The sequence below is a fragment of the Carcharhinus amblyrhynchos genome, chromosome 5, assembly GCF_965287045.1.
Source record: "Carcharhinus amblyrhynchos chromosome 5, sCarAmb.v2.hapA, whole genome shotgun sequence".
Lineage (NCBI taxonomy): Eukaryota > Metazoa > Chordata > Chondrichthyes > Carcharhiniformes > Carcharhinidae > Carcharhinus > Carcharhinus amblyrhynchos.
The window spans coordinates 6375984-6396328 of record NC_137328.1 but is presented as its reverse complement, the minus strand read 5'-3'; the positions used below and the strand labels follow the sequence as shown (position 1 = coordinate 6396328).

The following is a 20345-nucleotide window of genomic DNA, read 5'->3' as shown; positions in this document are numbered from 1 at the left end:
TATTCCCCTATGTAAACAATGTAGGTGCCATCCCAAACACCTATAGTTTTCTCTTTAGTGTAATTCTTCTATTAGTGACCCTGAATGATTTAGCATTTTGGAATGATGGCCACTTTTCCCTTCATGGCCTTGCAAATGACAGAGTTGTCAGCTCACAAAGATCCCTCCCAGTCCTACAAACACTGATTTGTATATGAACATTTGAGACACTCTTCTAAGACCTTATGTACTCTTTTGGATGTGTGGTTATTCTCTCAGCTTTAGGGTCCAATTACAGTCTGTCTTATGTTTCCTCCTTTTTAACCAATATTGCTTTTCTGGATCTTTCTAATGTGCATCACCTGTTTTCTTCCTCCTTACACCAGTTATCCATCCTCCTCCTTCTCCAGGTACCATGCTCGAGAACAAAGACAAAAAGTAAAGAATAGTACAGCACAGGAACAGGCCCTTCAGCCCTCCAAGCCTGTGCCGATCCTGATGACCTAACTAAGCTCAAAATAAAAACCCTTCTGCCTTTACTCAGTCCATATCCCTCTATTCCCTTCCTATTCATGTACCCAACCAGATGCCTCTTAAATGTTGCTAATGTGTCTGCTTCCACCACCTCTTCTGGCAGTACATTCTAGGCACCCGCCACTCTCTGCGTGAAAAACTTCCCCATACATCTCCCTTAAACTTTCCCCCTCTCACCTTGAATCTGTGCCCCCTCGTAATTGGAAAAAGCCTCTGACTATCCACCCTGTCTATGCCTCATAATTTTGTAGACCTCTATCAGGTCTCCCCTTAGCCTCCGTCTTTCCAATGAAAACAATCCTAGTTTATTGAACCTCTCCTCATAGCCAACACCCCCGAGACCAGGCAACATCTGGGTGAACCTTCTTTGCACTCTCTTCAAAGCTTCCACGCCCTTCTGGAACTGCACACAATACCCTGTGGTGTTTTTTGGACTTCCATTGGATTGATCCGTGATTATTCTTGGTAAAGTACTGCAGTAGTTTAGCATTACCATGTATAGTGTGTCAGGCCAGGAACCTTTCCCTCTCTTAGTGCCTGTCATCAGTTTGTTTATTTATTTATTAGTGTCACAAGTAGGCTTACATTAACAGTGCAATGAGGTTACTCTGAAAATCCCCCAGTCGCCACACTCCAGTGCCCGTTCAGCTTCACTCAGAGAGAATTTAGCATGGCCAATACACCTAACCAGCACATCGTTCAGACTGTGGGAGGAAACTGGAGCACCCAGGGAGAACCCACACAGACACGGGGAGAACGTGCAGACTTCACACAGTCAGCGACCCAAGCAGGGATTGAACCCGGCTCCCTGGAGCTGTGAGGCAGCAGTGCTAACCACTGTGCCACCGTGCTGCACATTGTTGGAAGGGTTTACAAGCTGATAACTAACCTGTTTGGCCACATTATGAACACATCTCCCTTGGTCACCGAGTCCTGGAGTGGGACTTGAACCTGGAGCTTCCGGCCCAGAGGTAGGGATGCTACCCACTGCACCACTAAATTCCGGTTTGATGTTGAGACAGGATTTTATGGCCTCACTCAAGCGAGACCGGAAAGTCCCGCTCAAAGACAACAGACATTTCCATTATCTGCCCCACGCCCACTCCAATTCCATGGTGGGTGGGATGGTAGAATTTTGGTTTTGGAAACATAGAAGCTAGAAACAGGAGTAGACCATTCAGCCCCTCGAGCCTGCTCCACCATTCATTATGATCATGGTCAATCATCAAATTCAACATCCTGATCTCCCCTTCCCCTTATATCCCTTGATCCCTTTAGCTCCAAGAGCTATATCTAATTTCTTCTTGAGATCACACAACTTGTATTTCAGACTCCTACCTCAGGATCAGAATTACATAATAAGAACGTAAGAACATAAGAAATAGGAGCAGGAGTAGGCCATCTAGCCCTTCGAGCCTGCCCCGCCATTCAATAAGATCATGGCTGATCTGTCGCTGCTCAGTTCCACTTTCCCGCTTTCTCCCCATAACCCTTAATCCCCTCTCTTATCAAAAACCCATCAACCCGCATCTTAAAAATATTTAGCGAGGCAGCCTCCACCACTTCAACGGGCAGAGAATTCCAGAGATTCACCACCCTTTGAGTGAAGAAGTTCCTCCTCAACTCCGTTCTAAACCGCCCCCCTTTTATCTTGAGGCTGTGCCCCCTAGTCCTACTGTCTTTTTTGAGCGGGAAGAGTCTCTCCACCTCTATCCTATCCATCCCATTCATCATCTTATAAGTCTCAATGAGATCTCCCCTCATTCTTCTAAACTCTAACGAGTACAAGCCCAGTTTATTCAGCCTCTCCTCATAGCTCAACCCCCTCAACTCCGGTATCAGCCTAGTAAACCTCCTCTGCACTCCCTCCAAGGCCAAAATATCTTTGCGCAGGTGCGGCGCCCAAAACTGCACACAGTACTCCAGCTGCGGCCTCACCAATGCCCTATACAGCTGCAGCAAGACCTCCCTACTTTTATATTCAATCCCCTTCGCTGTGAAGGCCAGCATCCCATTCGCCTTCCTGACCACCTGCTGCACCTGCAAGCTGGGTTTTTGCGACTCATGCACAAGGACCCCGAGGTCCCTCTGCACCGTCGCCTGCTGCAGTTTTTCGCCACGTAAGTAGTAGTCCTTCCTACCATTCTTCCTACCAAAGTGGACCACCTCACACTTGCCAACATTAAATTCCATTTGCCATTTCCTGGCCCATTCGCCCAGCCTATCTAGATCCTTCTGCAGACTCTCCACACCCTCCGCGCAATTTGCCGTTCCCCCTATCTTGGTGTCATCAGCAAATTTCGACACCCTACACTCGGTTCCCTCCTCCAGATCATCTATATAAATGGTAAAAAGCTGAGGCCCCAGCACCGACCCCTGGGGCACTCCACTAGTCACCATCCGCCAATCCGAATAGCACCCGTTGACCCCCACTCTCTGCCTCCTATTTGACAACCAATCCTCTATCCACGCTAACACCCTACCCCCAACTCCATGTCCCTCGACCTTCTGCAATAACCTCTTGTGAGGTACTTTGTCAAACGCCTTCTGAAAATCTAGAAAGACCACATCCACCGGCTCTCCTCTATCCACCGCCCTAGACACATCCTCATAGAACTCCAGTAAATTTGTCAGACACGACTTCCCTTTAATGAAACCGTGCTGCGTCTGCTCTATCAAGCAATTCCCTTCAAGATGTCTCGCAATTTCCTCCTTAATGACAGATTCTAACATTTTACCCACCACAGACGTTAAACTAACCGGCCTATAATTCCCCGCCTTTTGCCTGGCACCCTTCTTAAACAACGGCGTAACATTAGCCGTTTTCCAATCATCCGGCACTTCCCCGGAATCCAGCGACATCTGGAAAATAACCACCAAGGCATCCACAATCACCTCCGCCATTTCTTTCAGAACCCTCGGATGCATTCCATCCGGTCCTGGGGACTTGTCCACAATCAGCCCCTCCAGTCTGTCGAGCACCGCCTCTCTAGTAACAATAATGTCATTGAGACCCTCCAGTCCTACCACCTTTCCGTCACTAACACCCGGCAAATTATTCACGTACTCCTCCGTGAAGACAGAAACAAAAAAGTTATTCAATACCTTAGCCATATCCTCATCCCCGACCACTAGGTCCCCTTTCTCATCCTCTAAAGGACCAACATTCACCCTAGCCAGCCTCTTCCTTTTTATATATTTATAAAAACTCTTGCTATCCTTTTTTATATTAAGCGCTAGCCCAGCTTCATAGTTTCTCCTACCCTTCTTTATCAACTTCTTTGTCAATCTTTGTTGACATTTAAACCTCACCCAATCCTCATCTCGCCCACTATTCTTAGCTACTCTAAGTTCCTCCGCTTTTAATTTAACACTTTCCTTCACCTCCTTCGTTATCCACGGCTTATTACCTCTCTTCCTACTATGCTTTTTGACCATCGGAATAAATTTCCACTGAGCACCAAGAAAGATCTCCTTAAAGATCCTCCACTGCTCCTCAGCAGACCCTCCCTCCAACGCGCTCCCCCAGTCCACATTCGCCAATTCTTCTCTCATCCTACCGTACTCCCCTCTATTCAAACAGAGGACGCGTGTCCGGGAACCCACTTTCTCCTCCTCCATCTGCACCAGAAACTCCACCATACAATGATAATTCCCTCCATTCCCTCAGTCTCTCCTCCTTCATAAGGTCAACTAACTCTCCAACCCAAGCTTGGCGTGTTTCATTAACCATCCCTTCTTCTCATATATTTGGCAAAGTCCTTTTGGTCCTCATCCTTCATCCAGTTGCCAAACATATAAAAAGAATTGAAACTGGAATTGGGGCTATTCGCGTTACCCGTATTCTGAAAGTTGCCATTTAAAGTGGTGAGTTCATTTATAAATAACACAGTTGAATGTGGAGGCTGTGGGAATGGCAGCAAGAAAAAGGTTCAAATGTTCACAAAATACTTGCCGTATATTCAAAATGGATTAGAATCTGGCAGGATCGGGCAGCACGGTGGCACAGTGGTTAGCACTGCTGCCTCACCTCATAGCACCAGGGACCAGGGTTCGATTCCCGGCTTGGGTCACTGTCTGCGGAATCTGCACATTCTCCCTGTGTCTGCGTGGGTTTCCTCCAGGTGCTCCAGTTTCCTCCCACACCCCAAAGATCTGTAGGCTAGGTGGATTGGCCATGCTAAATTCTCCCTCAGTGTACCCGTATAGGTGTCAGAGTGTGGCGACTAGGGGATTTTCTCAGTGACTTCATTGCACTGATAAATGTAAGCCTATTGCGACTAATAAATAAACTTTAATTTTAAAGGGAGTTGGGGGCAGGGTGAAAAGGAAGCATCATTAGACCGACCTGTCAGACAGTATCCATTACATTGTGTATCTGAAGTGAGTAGTTTTAGAATATTGCAGTGCAGTTGAATGAGAGATAAGGAGAAGTTATTCACTGGTGAGTTAACATGACTGGGAATAACCTTCCTGGAATCATTCATTTGAACAGTTTTGGATCCTGTACAATCTATCCAATTCCTGTGGAACTTTCACTGACATTTGATTAACAGTCCAGGACAGAGTTTACTTAGAGAATGATTTTTTTTTACATTCCTTTAGATACTGAACCTCCTGTGATTGACAGATGTCGCTCACCATTGCCCATCCTGACGCATGAGGAGACCTATCAGGCCACGTGGGAGGAACCACAATTTTCGGATAATTCAGGTATCATCGTTTGCACCTTTTGGGGTACGAAGTAAGTTCCCAAATCTCTAAATTGAGGCTCACCTGAACAGTTTCGGTCTGACATCTCCCCGTGCCTGTGGACTATGGCAGCCATCTCTCAGCGTGAAAGTGGTACATGTGACACTCATGGGATGGGGAGGAGGACATTGTCCTCTCTGTGGCTTCTGGGAAATGTTCCATTTCTGGGGACAGGGTGGCAGAGAAGGTCAATTGAGAGAAATGATTTCCTCTGGTCAGGGAGTCTAGGACAGGTGCGAGGCAGAATCTAAAAATTCGAGTCAAGCTCTTCAGAAGTGAAATTAGGAAACACTTCTCCATGTAAAAGAGTGGCAGAAGTTTGAAATTCACCCACAAATGAGAATTGATGTTAAATCAATTGTTCGTATTAAACCTGAGATTGATGGACTCTTGCGAGTCAAAGGTGTTAAGAGATAAGCAGCAAAGGTGGGTATATGGAGTGAGGCCACAGATCAGTCAGTGATCTCACTGAATGTTCCTGTTCCTAACATGTCCCCATTTTAAGAAATGCTAGCATCATCTCCCACCCTTCACTGCCCAGCCAGGGTTGGTAAATTCAGAGTTGGAGGAGTGCAGAAATCTCAAAGTGTTGTGAGGCTGGAGGGGTTTATGGAGATAGGGAATGTAGCGGGTGGGGAGGGTTAGTGAAGCCATGGAGCTCATGACAATCCATCCCATTAGAAACACAACTACTTACAGTCCAAAGATGTGCAGGTTAGGTTGATTGGCCATGCTAAATTGACTCTAGTTTCGGGGGATTAGCAGGGGAAATATGTGGGGTTGTGGAGATAGGGCCTGGGTGGGATTGTTGTCAGTGCAGGCTTGATGGATCGAATGGTCTCCTTCTGTACTGTAAAAATTGAATGATACTACGCCCTCCCGACTCCCGGAGATATTTCTTGCCTGTGCAATGAATTCCTGGAGTTCTGTAATGGGCAGGTTATCCACTCTGCCAGGTTGCTGCCCAGGTGGTAAGGATAAATACCCATTTCAAAGAGAGGTGAATGAATCCAGCTATTGTTGATGATATTGGGTGGGATGCCCCAGCTGCTCATGCCCCAAGATGGGAAATTCCTGCCCGACCTCAAGGAACATTTGAATGGTGCGGCAAATTTTCTGTCTCACCCGCTACAATTCCTGCCACAGCCTTTCCCCCCCAGTAAGACTCACGATTTCTCAAATCCTTCTTCATAGGTGCTCCAGTAAAGATTAAAAAGACACATTCACCTGGAGATTTCTTCTCCCGTGGAGAGACGGTTGTTCGTTACGTTGCGACAGATCCTTCCGGCAATAACAGGACTTGTGACATTCATGTTGTCGTCAAAGGTACGAAACGAGGTTGTAGTCCAGCAAATGTTTTATTCCCATAACCAGAGAACCCAGATTGAAGGGAACTGGCAAAGGAACCCGGGAGAAACCAGGAAACGTTTTCCTTCCACAGCCAATAGTTGTGATCGGGAAGGCGCTGCCTGAAAGGGCGATGGAAATAGATTCAATGATCAAATGCAGATCGGATAAATGATTGAAAAGGAGAAATTTGTGGGCTGTGAGGAAAGAGTAGGGGAGGGGGTGACACGGTGGCACAGTGGTTAGTGATGCTGCCTCATAGCACCAGGAACCATAAGACCATAAGACATAGGAGCAGAATTAGGCCACACGGCCCATTGAGTCTGCTCCGCCATTCAATCATGGCTGATATTTTTCTCATCCCCATTCTCCTGCCTTTTCCCCCTAACCCCGATCCCCTTATTAATCAAGAACCTATCTATCTCTGTCTTAAAGACACTCAATGACCTGGCCTCCACAGCCTTCTGCGGCAAAGAGTTCCACAGATTCACCACTCTCTGGCTGAAGAAATTCTTCCTCATCTCTGTTTTAAAGGATCGTCCCTTTAGCCTGAGGCTGTTCCCTCTGGTTCTAGCTTTTCCTACTAGTGGAAACATCCTCTTCACGTCCGCTCTATCCAGCCCTTGCCTGTAAGTTTCAATAAGATCCTCCCCCCTCATCCTTCATTCTTCAACCTGGGTTCAATTCCCAGTTTGGGTCACTGTCTGTGCGGAGTCTGCACATTCGCCCTGTGTCCATCTGTGCGGATATTGTAGGCTCAGGATGAGAAATCGCTGGAGTAGGTGAGGAAAGATTGTCGGGAATGGTTCTGGGGATTAGAGGCCTCAGTTAAATGCACAGATTGGAGGAGCTGAGGCTGATCTCAGAGGGGAGACACAGTGAGAGGTGTTTTGATAAGGCTGTTTAAAGTCATGGTGGGTATAGATCGAGAGAAACTTTTCCCGTTGGTGGAAGGATCAAGATCCAGAGGAGCTAGACTTAAGGATATTGGCCAAAGCACCAATGGCGACTTGGGAAAAACCTTCTCACGCCGTGAGTGGTTCGGGTTTGTGACACATTCCCCAAGAGTGCGACAGAGTTAAGTTCAATCGGGGCTTTTACCAGGGAATGGAAGAGAAAAAAACTGAATTGCAGGGTGCAGAGATAGGGCAAGGGGAGTGGAACTAGTTCAACTACTATTGTAGAGAGTAAGCACCGATACGATAGGCTGATTGGCCTTCTTCCTTCTTGTAACTATTTTTAAAAAATTGAAATCGATTTATTACTGTCACACGTATTAACATTCAGTGAAAAGTATTGTTTCTTGCGCGCTATACAGAAAAAACATACCATTCTTAGAGAAGGAAACGAGAGAGTGCAGAATGTAGTGTTAGAGTCAATTCTATGATCCTATTGTTCCTTTCTAGTCTGACACACCCGATTTCCTAATAGTCAGAGTGTTCTGATGTTCTACTGAATTAGTGAGCAGCTTCAGGAAAATGCCAATTTAAAACTCAAGAGGTTGCTGATGTTGTGGTTTAAACTCAGAACTGGGACCCATTCGGCTACAAGATGACGAGGAATGAGACCCTCAAGGGGAGGTGCCTACACCCTGCTTCCCTTCAGAGTGACTTCACAGCTGACCTACAATCCGTAACGTTGACACTTGTCACGAAATGTCCTTGCCATCTGAACAGTCATGCCAGAGATCACTGGAATGTATTTACCTTCTTGGGGGGCAGTGTGACTGAAGAGGAGGGGTGAGGCCACATTGATCACTTGTCATGTGGTTGAGCTCAGACACTGATGGTGAACCTTCTCCTTGGGTCATTTTTCTCTGGTCAGAACGGAGATTCCACAGGGACGTCAGGTTGGGAATTCTGGGATTTTGACCCAATGACCATGACACAGGGACAAGTCAGGACGGTGTGTGACTTAGAGGGTAACCTGGAGCTGACTGAGTTCCCTTGGCATTGTTGCTTTTACCCTTCTCCGTGGCAGCTGTGTAATAAGTCTGCAGAGGCAGAAGTCCCTTCACCAAAATCCCTTTATTTACAATTCCAACGGCAGTACACAGAGTGCTCGCAGTCAGCAGTCTACCTTCAGGAGTGCCAGAGGAACTGACAGTCCCGGTTAAATACAAGGAAAAGACTCCCTGGTTGGCCCATCAATTGGATCCTTGATCAGGAAGTTCATACTCCAATAGGCCAACCTCAATGGCCTGATTGAGCAAGCTGTCAATGGGATGTTCATTTTATTGTTATGGTACACAGATGAAGGGTATTGTTTATATACAGGATCCTTACAGCACAGAAGGAGGCCAGTTGGCCCATCGATTCCACACCAACAACAATTCCACCCCAGATCCTATCCTTGTAGTCCCATGCAATCCCCCTGACACTAAGGGACAATCCCACCCAGACCTGTTGCCCAAGTGTTTAACCCGCTAATCCACCTCACCTACATATCTTGGGACACTAAGGGGCAATTTTAGCATGGCCAATCAACCTAATCTGCACATCTTTGGACTATGGGAGGAAACTAGAGCACCCAGAGGAAACCCACGCAGACACAGGGAGAATGTGCAAATTCCACACAGACGGTGACCCAAGCCAGGAATCGAACTCAGGTCCCTGGCACTGTGAGGCAGCAGAGCTAACCATTGTGCCACCGTGCTGCCCAGTGCTTTAAGTATTTTAAGCATTTATAAAGAGAGACTGACGCTCCTTGCCTTTTGGTTTGGCATGGAGGAGTTTACTGTCTGGCCTCATGCTGCTGCACACCCTTCACTTCCTGACATGCCCAGGCATTCCGTCCTGCTGTCCATTAGTGATGGGCTTTCGCCTTGGGCACCTTCCCCTTTTCCATCAAGGATCGGGCGTTCAGACGGTTGCGTGCAGCGATCCCGTACAGCCAGAGGTTATATCGCTTCTCGGACTCCCAGGCTGCCTGTATTTTCAGCAACCTTAACAGTCGGTGTTCCACATGTACGTAGAATGGGGGCGTTTGCTCTCCCTCTTTAACTATCTGAGGGAGTTGCTGCTTAGGTTTTTGTTGTGCATCAGCCTCGTGCTTTTCTTCTTTGGTGCAGAGAAACGTGGCGAGAAGAGGACCTCCTCATAAGCCTGCTTCTGGGCCTGGTCAAGGTGGCCATCAACAGTCCCAGGCAGGAGCTGGTGAAAGGGGGGGGGGGGGGGGGTCACCCTCCCTCACTGTCTGACCCTTATAGTGTCTGTATGCACAGCTGAGTGTTCCCAGAGAGAGAGCACACCATGTCCACTGATAATCTAACATATCAGGAGAGACTAGGTTGGTTTGAATTATGTTCACTGGAGCTTAGAAGAGTGAGAGGGGATCTGATAGAAACTTATGAGAGGGTAGATTCAGAAAGAATGTTCCCGAAGGTGGGCAGAGTCCAGAATGTGGGGTCATAGTTTGAGGATAAGGGGGTAAACCTTTTAGAACTGAGGTGAGGAGAAATTTCTTCACCCAGAGGGTGGTGAATGTGTGGAATTCACTCTCACAGAAAGTAATTGAGACCAAAACATTGTCTGATTTTAAGAAGAAATTAGATATAGTGCTTGGGGCTAAAAGGATCAAGGGGTATGGGGGGAAGGGGGGTAATCAGGATATTGAATTCGATGATCGGCCATGATCAAAATGAATAGCGGAGCAGACCCGAAGGGCCAAATGGCCTCCTCCTGCTTCTATTCTCTGTGAAACATGAGTGAAGATTGTCCCATGAAGATTGAGTGGAATGGGCCAATACACTCCTGAGTTTAGAAGATGGAGGGAGGATCTCATTGTAATGTGGATAGTTCCTACGTTTCTATACTCCTGAGACCTTCCGTGACCAATAGGCACCATGAGAGCTGAAGTATCATCAGTCCGGGTACACCATTTTAATCTGATTCAATAAAATTTCCTTTAAGATTTTGCCTTTTGTTAAGGTTCCCCTTTAAGGGGCTGTTAGTCATCTTAATTGGATGGATTAATTAGTTAATTATTTTAATTTACTGGTATATGTAAAATAGTATAAAGGGAGACTGCTGGGATACTGGGTTGGGAAGTAGGAAACAGATGTATGGAATGCTTTATTCTGTGATATTAAAAAAAGGAGAAATGCATTATCAAGGAAAATGGTTAGCACTGCTGCCTCACAGTGCCAGGGACCTGGGTTCAAATCCAGCTTTGAGTCACTGTCTGTATGGAGTTTGCATGTTCTCCCTGTGGGTTTCCTCTGGGTGCTCCAGTTTCCTCCCACACTCCAAAGATGTCTGGGTTAGGTGGATTGGCCATGCCAAATTGTCCTGTTGTGTCAGGGGGGATTTGCAGGGTAAATATGGCATGGGGTTATGGGGATAGGGCCTGGGTGGGATTGTTGTCAGTGCAGGCTTGATGGGCTGAATGGCCTCCTTCTGTACTGTAGCGATTCTATGGATTTGATGAAGTATTGGTGTCTGGTTTCATACTTTGACAACTAGTTTAGGATTAGATTAGCCGTAGAGGTTACAGAGGGGGAAAGTGAATCAAAGTGATCGTAGTGAGTGCTGTAGATACTGGAAGTGTCAGGGAGGATAGTTATTATGTCCAGTAGCAAGAGCTGTGATCAAATCCTGATAGTGTTCAACTTCTTTTGCATCATTGCAGCTGTGCCCATCTCAGCAAGCAGTGAGAATTCATCCTTTTAAGCTTTTTATTAGTAACACAAGTAGGCTTACATTAACATTGCAATGAAGTTACTGTGAAAATCCCCTTGTTGCCACACTCTGGTGCCTGTTTGGCTTCACTGAGGGAGAATTTAGCAAGGCCAATGCACCTAACCAGCATGTCTCTTGGACTGTGGGAGGAAACTGGAGCACCTGGATGAAACCCACACAGACACAGGGAGGACATGCAGAGTCTGCACAGACAGTGGCCCAAGCCGGGAATTGAACCTGGGTCCCTGGCGCTATGAAGCAGCAGTGCTAACCCACTGTGCTGGGGTATCTGGAATGTCAATCCTTGACACTCAAACTGATTTTCCTCACTGTAGATACAGTTTGCGGAGTACCTTTCACCCCCTTGAATGGCGGTTTCTCCTGTGTCGCCGATGACCTGCGTGTGAACTGCACCCTGTACTGTTTTGATGGATACGGACTCGCTGTCGAATCAGTGAAAAATTATTATTGCGCTCACGATGGCCTGTGGATTCCGGCTGCTTCGTCCGCCAGGCCTGACTGCTCCAGTAAGTGTCGTTCCAGAACGGAAAATCGGTCCCTCTTTCCTCGATCAAATTCCCCTTGGAGATTTCCAATCCGTGCAAAGCGATTGGGCATTGTCAGCAGCTCTGAGAGCGGACAATTGTCATCTCGGAAAGATAGAACATGGAACCCTACAGTGCAGAAATAGGCCTTTCGGCCCATCGAGTCTACACTGACCACAATCCCACCCAGGCCCTACCCCCATACCCCTACCCCTACACATTTGCCTGCTGATGGCAAACATTAAAAATCCCCAACTCAACTTTCATCTCAATACCCACGCGATGAGCTCTGATAGTGTGCCAAATTCTTTTTGGGAGGGGTTTAAGGGACTTGGAATGGAAAGTGCCCCTCCCCCCACCCCCCTCCCCCTGTCTCAGCGAATCAAATACTATACAATCAATTGGCAGCAGGGTGGTGGCCAATCAGAGGGAGTGATGGTTACCTCCACGTCCAATCAGGAGTCTAGGCTGGGATGCCACCTGGGGGAGAGGTTATGCCATGAACAGGAAGTCGGTCACTGCTGCAGAATTAAAGGCCCCCAGTGCTCTCGATTTCACTTCTTTGCTTATGGCAGCCTCAAAAAAATTAGTAAATTAAGTCCAAGAGTGTACAGACACTGCCAGCTTCACGTGAAGACTCTGCTACCACATGTGGTCGTGGTCCCAGAGGCAGACATTTTCTTCTTCGCCATGGCTACTGTACTCTCCCAAATAGTTTCCCATCCGAAGCCCAAAGATTGCGGCGGGCAGATAGAAATTGGCTCTTTAGAAAATTCAATGGATTATTAATGGGTCTTTTCAAAATGGCAGCTGGCTTCTGATCTGTAGCTCCCGCTCGCCTTCCATGTTCATCTGCTATGATGGCGTAGTATTCTCGACCCACCGTTACCACGTTTGCTCGGGGATGGAGCTGGGGAGGGGGAGGCGATGCTGTAAAATCCAACCCATGGAGTTGTGTTGAGGGCTGGTTAGTCACAGAGGGTACTTTCCTCACAGATCGGGGCGCCTTTTAAAGACGGCGCACCCCGTCTGGCCCCCATCAGAGTGACGGGGGCAAACCAAGCCCCTTGATTTTTTTTTTGACAGAGTGGCAGACGAGCTGGTCCAAAAACTCGGCTGTGTATCTGGAGAGAAAGACGTGGGCTTTCAGTCAGAACCTGACTCTTGGCTTTTTTTTAATGAAAATTCCACACACAGGGTCAGGATCCGGAAATAGACCAAATTTTCAGTCAGATCCCTGGAGCAATCGTGGGGCGGGGCGATGTGTGGGAGGGAGGGAGGGAGGGTGGGAGGGTTGAGGCAGGGGATTCGCGGGAGGGAGGAGGGGAATGCGGGAGAGTAGTTGGATGACCGGGGGGGGAAGGGATGTGTGGGGTGAGGGGGTAGCGGGGGAGAGTGGGGTTGCACGGGGTGGGGGGGGGGGGGGAGGAGGGGATGAGCAGGGAGGGGGCAGCAGGGGAGAGGAGGAATGTGCGGCCAGGGTGAGGGGGGGATGCACGGGGAGAAGAGGGATGCGTGGGGGGAAGGATGACGCACGTGGCGGGGGGAGTGGGGATGCGCGGGGGGAGAACGGATGGGCGCGGAGGGGGATCGCAGGCGAGGGAGGATCGTGGGGGAGGGGGGTATGCATGGGCAGGGGAGGGTGATGCATGGGGGAGGGAGAATGCATGGGCGGGTGAGGGGGAATGCGCGGGTAGGGGAAGGGGGATGCACGGGAGAGACGGGATGCGCAAGGGAGGGGAATGCGCGGGGGAGGGGGAGAGGGGTACGTGGGTGGGAAGAGGGGGTATACACGGCCAGGGGCAGGGGGCTTGCATCGGGCAGGGTGGAGCTGGAGTGAGGGGGGAGGGTGCATGGCCAGGGGTAGGGGGGGCTACTTTTAGCGCTGATGTTGGAATGAACACTCACCCCCTTTCTGACTCACTGCAGCAGAACGCTTTGGGAATAACGGTGAGAAGAAGTTTGAAGTGCAGTACAACGTAAATCGATGCGATGACTTTGCTCTACTGGATAACTTTGAGAAAACCTTCGACAACACCTTAACTGAAATGGTAAAAACCGGATCGACGCAACGAAGAAGACCTTCCACATGCAGCATCAGAAAATGACCAATAACCTTCGTAGCAAAACATCTCTGCGCACCTCATTGGCGTGTTTTCCAAACAAAATTTCACACTCAATCTCATCACAAAATATTAGGACAGGAATGAGCTAGGGTCAAGCAGCAGAGAGAGAGAGAGAGGGGCGGAAAGGTTTAGGGTGTACCTGGGAATCCCACAAAAGCAGCAGAGTTGCATTGCTGGTTAAAGAGGAAATGAATGCAGTAGTGAGGAAGGATATTAGCTCTGGCAATGTGGAATATGTATGGGTAGAGCTGAGAAACACCAAGGAACACAAGAAACGTTAGTGGGAGTTGTATACAAACTGTTGAGGTGATGTTGGGGGTGGCATTGGACAGGAAATTAGTGAGGCATGAGATTAAGAAACATCTGAAATTATGGGTGACTTTAATCTGCATTTAGATTAGGCAAATCATATTAGTCACAACACCGTAGAGGAGGAACTCCTGCAATGTATATGGAATGGTTTTCTGGACCAATACACTGAGGAAACAACTGGAGATCAGGCCATTCTAGACTGGGTATCGTGCAATGAAAAAGGAGTAATTGGTAATCTAGTTGTGTGAGACTCCTCGGGGATGAGTGACCATAACATGATAGGGTTCTTCATCAAGATGGAGAGTGACGCCATTGATGCTGAAGCTCAATGAAGGAAGCTGCGATAGTATGAGTGTGAGTTGGCTATAATGGATACTAGAAGGGATGACGCTGGATAGGCAATGGCAGACATTCCAGGAGTGCATGGAGGAACAGCAGCAATTGTTTGTTCTTGTCTGGTGCACTACTTAAATGGGAAAGGTGACCAAACTATGGCTGGGAAAGATGATTCTGATGGCAGGGGTGGTCCAAACTATGGGTCAAAGTCTGAGGATGCAGGGTAGACCATTTAGGACTGAGGTGAGAGGAAATTTCTTCACTCACTGGGTAGTCAGCCTATGGAATTCGCTCGCCTTCCACGTTCATTTTCACAGAAAACAGCAGAGGCCAAGACATTGCATGTTTCCAAGAAGGATCATAGATTCCCTACAGTGCAGAATGAGGCCATTCGGCCCATTGAGTCTGCACCAACAATAATCCCATCCAGGCCCTATTCCTGTAACCCCACATATTTACCCTGCTAATCCCTCCGACCTACGCATCCCGGAACACTAAGGGGCAATTTAGCATGGCCAATGCACCTAACCTGCATACGTCTGGGCTGTGGGAGGAAACCGGAGCGAAACCCACACATTCATGGGGAGAATGTGCAAACTCCGCAGAGACAGTGACCCAAGCCGGGAATCGAACACGGGTCCCTGGTGCTGTGAGGCAGCAGTGCTAACCACTGTGCCACTGTGCCACCCAAGTTAGATATAGCTCTTGGGGCTAAAATCTTCAAAGGATATGGGGGAAAGCTGGAACAGGTTATCAAATTTGATGATCAGCCATGATCATAATGAATGGTGGAGCAGGCTCGAAGGGCTACATAGAACATAGAACATTACAGCGCAGAACAGGCCCTTCGGCCCACAATGTTGCGCCGACCAATTAAGAAAAAAGCAATGACCCTCTAACCTAAACCAATCCCTTTCCATCCATAAACCTATCCACAGACCTCTTAAACGCCCCCAAACTAGGCGCATCTACAACTGAATGGCCTCTTCCTGTCTCTATTTTCTATATTTTATCTAAGATCTAGAGAGCTGATGGCGCAGCAATTAATGGATGCTCAGGAGGCCTGAACTGGGGGAGCTTGTGTGGTTTGGATGATTCTGGGACTGGAGGATATATTTTTGTGGATTGCACTCAGAGCAGAAACGCTGCCCCGATTGAAGAGGTTTAGTTAGTTCATGTTCAGGTACATAACTCCCTGCTGCCCCGTGAGACACAAACTGTTGCCGCAGGCACATTCCTGATCTCTTTGAAATGACTTTGTCTTTTCCTGTTTCTGAATGTCTTCAGGTTCCAGCTCTGTGTAGCGACGACAATGATGTGGAATGTAGCGTGGAGGATCTACCCAAAGCCCAGTGCCTGGAGTACAATTATAACTACGATAATGGGTTTGCCATCATAGGTACGGCGTCTGACTGTGTTCCATTTAAATGCCGTGCTCTGAGTCGCTGTGCATTCTGTGCTGCTTAAATAGTTGCCATGTGTATGACTCACCTAGTGGAGGAGGAGGGGATGGAGGGGTGAAAAATGGGAGTGGGGATAAAGCAGTCCAAAGATGTGCGGGTTAGGTGGATTGGCCGTGCTAAATTGCTCCTTAGTGTCTGGGGGACTCGCTAGGGTAAATGCATGGGATTATGGAAATAGGGCCTGGGTGGGATTGTGGTTGGTACAGACTAGATGGGGCGAATGGCCTCCTGCACTATAGGGATTCGATAATCATTTCGGGCTCAGCATCCAAATTTGATATCAGTTGACAAGGAAACAGAAATAGGAGCAGGTGTAGGCCATTCAGCCCTTCGAGTCAGCCCTGTGATTGAGTATGACCATGGCTGGTCTTCTATCCCAGCTCCACACCACCTTTTAATGGGAAATTAGTGATGGGCGATAAATGATAGTATGGACTCAAGGGCCTGAATGGCTTCTTGTTTGTGTATCAGCACCCTGTTCAGGTTTGGTTTATCTAAGCTTTCTATTTTAACGGTATTTCTCCAGCTGGTGACAATGACTTTCCTTTCCATATTCGGTATGTTATGAAATAGATCTGATGTTGGAGCCACGAGTGGCACGGTGGTTAACACTGCTACCTCTCAGTGCCAGGCACCCGGGTTCGATTCCGGTCTCGGGTCACTGTCTGTGTAGAGTCTGCACGTTCTCCCCGTGTCTGCATGGGTTTCCTCCGGGTGCTCCGGTTTCCTCCCACACTCCAAAGATGTGTGGGTTAGGTTGATTGGCCATGCTAAATTGAAACTAGTATCAGGGGGATTAGCAGGGTAAATATGTGGGGTCACGGGATTAGGGCCTGGGTGGGATTGTGATCGGTACAGACTTGATGGGCCAAATGGTCTACTTCTGCACTGAGGGATTCTATGAAGAAAGTTTTATTCGTCGCTGTGTTAAGCAGTGATTCACACTAACAAGGGGAACATTGTCTTGCCAACAGGACCAGGAATATGGGGAGATAATTATGAGCCACTGAGCGAAATGGATTACTCTTATGAACCAGTGCGATCCTCCGGCATACAGAAACGCTCGAGCGATCAGAGGTCTGTATCCAAATCGTCTCAGCTGCTGTCTCCAAAGACAAAGCGACGACACAACCGGAAAGTCAGCTTTAACATCCCAGAGACCGACCAGAAAATCCACCTGGTGTTTAACGTCAGCGGTAGGTGGGCAATGTGGTTCCCTCTCTCAATCTTCTCCCAGGATAACGGGCCCACTTTCCCCAGCCTATCGACCCAACCAAAGTCTCTCATCCATTCTGGTGAATCTTTTCTTCACCCTCTCTCAATCCTTCTCTCTTCCTGAAGCCCCCGGAACTGGATGCAACATTCCACAGCTGAGGCCAAACTCGTGTTGAGTATTGGGGCTGGAATTTTACTGGCTTGCCAGCCCCAGAATCGGGGTGGGCGAGGCTCGCAGAACAGCATTCTCTGTTGACGTCGGGCGGGATCTTCTGAGCTTCAGGTGGGCGAGGCGATAAAATTCCAGCAATGTTGTTCCTGTGACTTAAAACATTTTCTTTTGTCCAATTCCCAGCCAGCGTAGCATTGCCAGATGATAAGAATGACACGGCGGAGTTGGATAATCAGAGGCGTCTCCTGCACACGTTGGAGCGTGTTGGGAGGCGGCTGAAGAGGGCATTGGACAGCGAGCCACTTTATCAATTCACCTTTGGCCATGAGGTCATTCAATCAGACAGCAAGTCACTGGAGAGCAGCAAAGCCACTTTATTCTGCAGACCAGGTTCTGTGCTAAAGGAACGCATGTGTGGTAAGTCCAGCGCTAACATTATAATTCACGCGAAATTGATTCTTGCTGGAAAGGAGTATTTACCACACTCATGTTAATCCAATCCCAAATCAGTTTGGTGAGGTACCAAACTAGACTTCGATACTTTTCCTATTCACAGGAAAAGGCATTACAAACAGAAGCTTCCCAGCTCCCAGCCCAATATCACTGCAGCCTCACTCTACATTTGTTTCAGTACAGCAATAAACTGTAATAAACAATTCACAGCAATACACAGCAGTACAGCAATAAACAATGAACAAATTGACAAATTTACCAGTTAAACAAATTGACAACTCCTTAAAAAGGGGCAATGTTCACAGTAACTTCATTGCAGAGTTAATGTAAGCCTACTTACATTGCATCTATGGGTGGCACTGTGGTTAGCACTGCTGCCTTACAGTGCCAGGGACCCGGATTCAATTCTCGGCTTGGGTCACTGTCTATATGGAGACTGCACGTTCTCCCGTGTCTGTATGCGTTTCCTCTGAGTGCTCCAGTTTTCTCCCACAGTCTGCTGGTTAGGTATATTGACCATGCTAAATTTTCCCTCAGTGTACCCAAACAGGTGCCAGAATGTGGCGACTGGGGGATTTTCACAGTAACTTCATTGCAGTGTTAATGTAAACCTACACTAATAAATAAACTTTCAACTTGTGACATTAATAAATAAACTTTTCTGTGATGAAGGACAAAACTTTAAAGGAAACTTAAATAATAAGATGAAGACGTTGTTTCCAATGTCTCTCTTTCTACTCTTTAACAAATTGGAAAATTAACAAATAAACACATTAAAGTGATGGACCCTTAAATTAGCAGTCGTGGGTTTGAGGAAGTTTGGTGAGTTCCCTCCTCCATCATATACCATTTCCAAACTAAAATGGATCATTTCCACTCAGTCAATGTATTGGAATCAGGAACACCAGGAATCAGGCTTCCCAAAACCCACCCATCATCTACAAGGCACAAGTCAGGAGTGTGATGGAACACTCTCCACTTGCCTGGATGAGCGCAGCTCCAACAACACTCAAGAAGCTCGACACCATCAAAGACAAAGCGGCTTGATTGGCACCACACCCACCATATTCAGAATTCACTCTCTCCACAACTGAAGACCAGCGGCAGCAGTGTGTACCATCTACAGGAGGCAGCACAGCAATTCACCAAGTCTCCTTTGACAGCACCTTCCAAACCCATGACCTCGATCACCAAGAACGACAAGGGCAGCTATTTGTCTGCCACATTTCCTATATTATAAAACTGACTGCACTTCACAAGGTGTACCACGTTGGTTGTAAACCACCTAGTGCTTATGAAAGGGGCTATCTCTTTCTGTTTTCCTTTTGAAACACCGGTCCAATAAATGGATGAGTTGATTTTTAACTGTTCCTTCTGGTCTCTCCCTGTTCTGTGAAAACAGTGAATTGTCCAGTGGGGACGTATTACTCACTGGAACACCGCGCCTGTGAGAGCTGCTGGATTGGGGCCTATCAGGACCAAGAGGGACAGCTGGAGTGTAAGATGTGTCCACCCGGTACTTCGACTGAATACATGCACGGCAGGAGCGCTGATGAATGCAAGGGTAAGATGCTCAACTTTACAGACCACACCCCCTGAGCAAACGCTTACCGTTTGATACAAATGGAACTGGCAGCGATGTAGGGTTGCATAACCCTGGCCAGATGCAATCTTGGGGTTCATGTGACTTTCTGCTCCCAACCGCCCAGCAACAATCCCCCTACACCCCCCACCATCCCCCAACTCTCACCTCAATGGTTATCCAACATGTCCATTCTCATGCTAATTGGAAAGCTAGCAAACTCTTTCTTGTCCACTTGATTGTCAGTCAAGAATTCCTTTACCCAACTCCAACATTTGTATCACTGATAAATTAATAAATAAAATGATTTTTTCCATGCCCACAATACCTAGTTTCCCAGTTCCCTTTGCACCTCTTATTAGTCTGAATTAATATTAGCAATAGATGGGTGGCACGGTGGCACAGTGGTTAGTGCTGCTGCCTCACAGCGCCAGAGACCTGAGTTCGATTCCCGGCTTGGGTCACTGTCTGTGTGGAGTTTGCACATCCTCCCCGTGCCTACATGGTTTTCCTCCAGGTGCTCCGGTTTCCTCCCACAGTCCAAAAGATGTGCTAATTAGGTGCATTGACCATGCTAAATTCTCCCTCAGTGTACCCAAACAGGTGCCGGAGAGTGGTGACTAGGGGATTTTCACAGTAACTTGATTGCAGTGTTAATGTAAGCCTATTTGTGATGCTAATAAATAAATAACTTAAACTTGCCTTAATGTCCTGGAAATTAATTTTCAATCCCTGGTGACTCCAGAAGGGTTGTGAACATACACGATTGATCCGATTGTCAAAAGATTCTGGTCAGACGAGCAGAGATTTACCAGGCTGATTCCTGGGATGGCAGGTCTGTCATATGAGG

The 20345-nt window shown here is 47.7% G+C and overlaps 1 protein-coding gene across 1 annotated transcript in view; it reads left to right on the top strand.

Annotated features, from left to right (window-relative positions):
- svep1 (sushi, von Willebrand factor type A, EGF and pentraxin domain containing 1) overlaps positions 1–20345 on the top strand; it is a 201119-nt gene that overhangs the window by 68996 nt on the left and 111778 nt on the right. The window contains exons 10-17 of the mRNA XM_080188416.1: positions 5119–5226; positions 6460–6591; positions 11627–11818; positions 13766–13887; positions 15898–16009; positions 17048–17269; positions 17644–17877; positions 19316–19477. Coding sequence (XP_080044542.1) covers positions 5119–5226; positions 6460–6591; positions 11627–11818; positions 13766–13887; positions 15898–16009; positions 17048–17269; positions 17644–17877; positions 19316–19477 — 1284 coding nt within the window. The remainder of the gene's footprint in view (positions 1–5118; positions 5227–6459; positions 6592–11626; positions 11819–13765; positions 13888–15897; positions 16010–17047; positions 17270–17643; positions 17878–19315; positions 19478–20345) is intronic.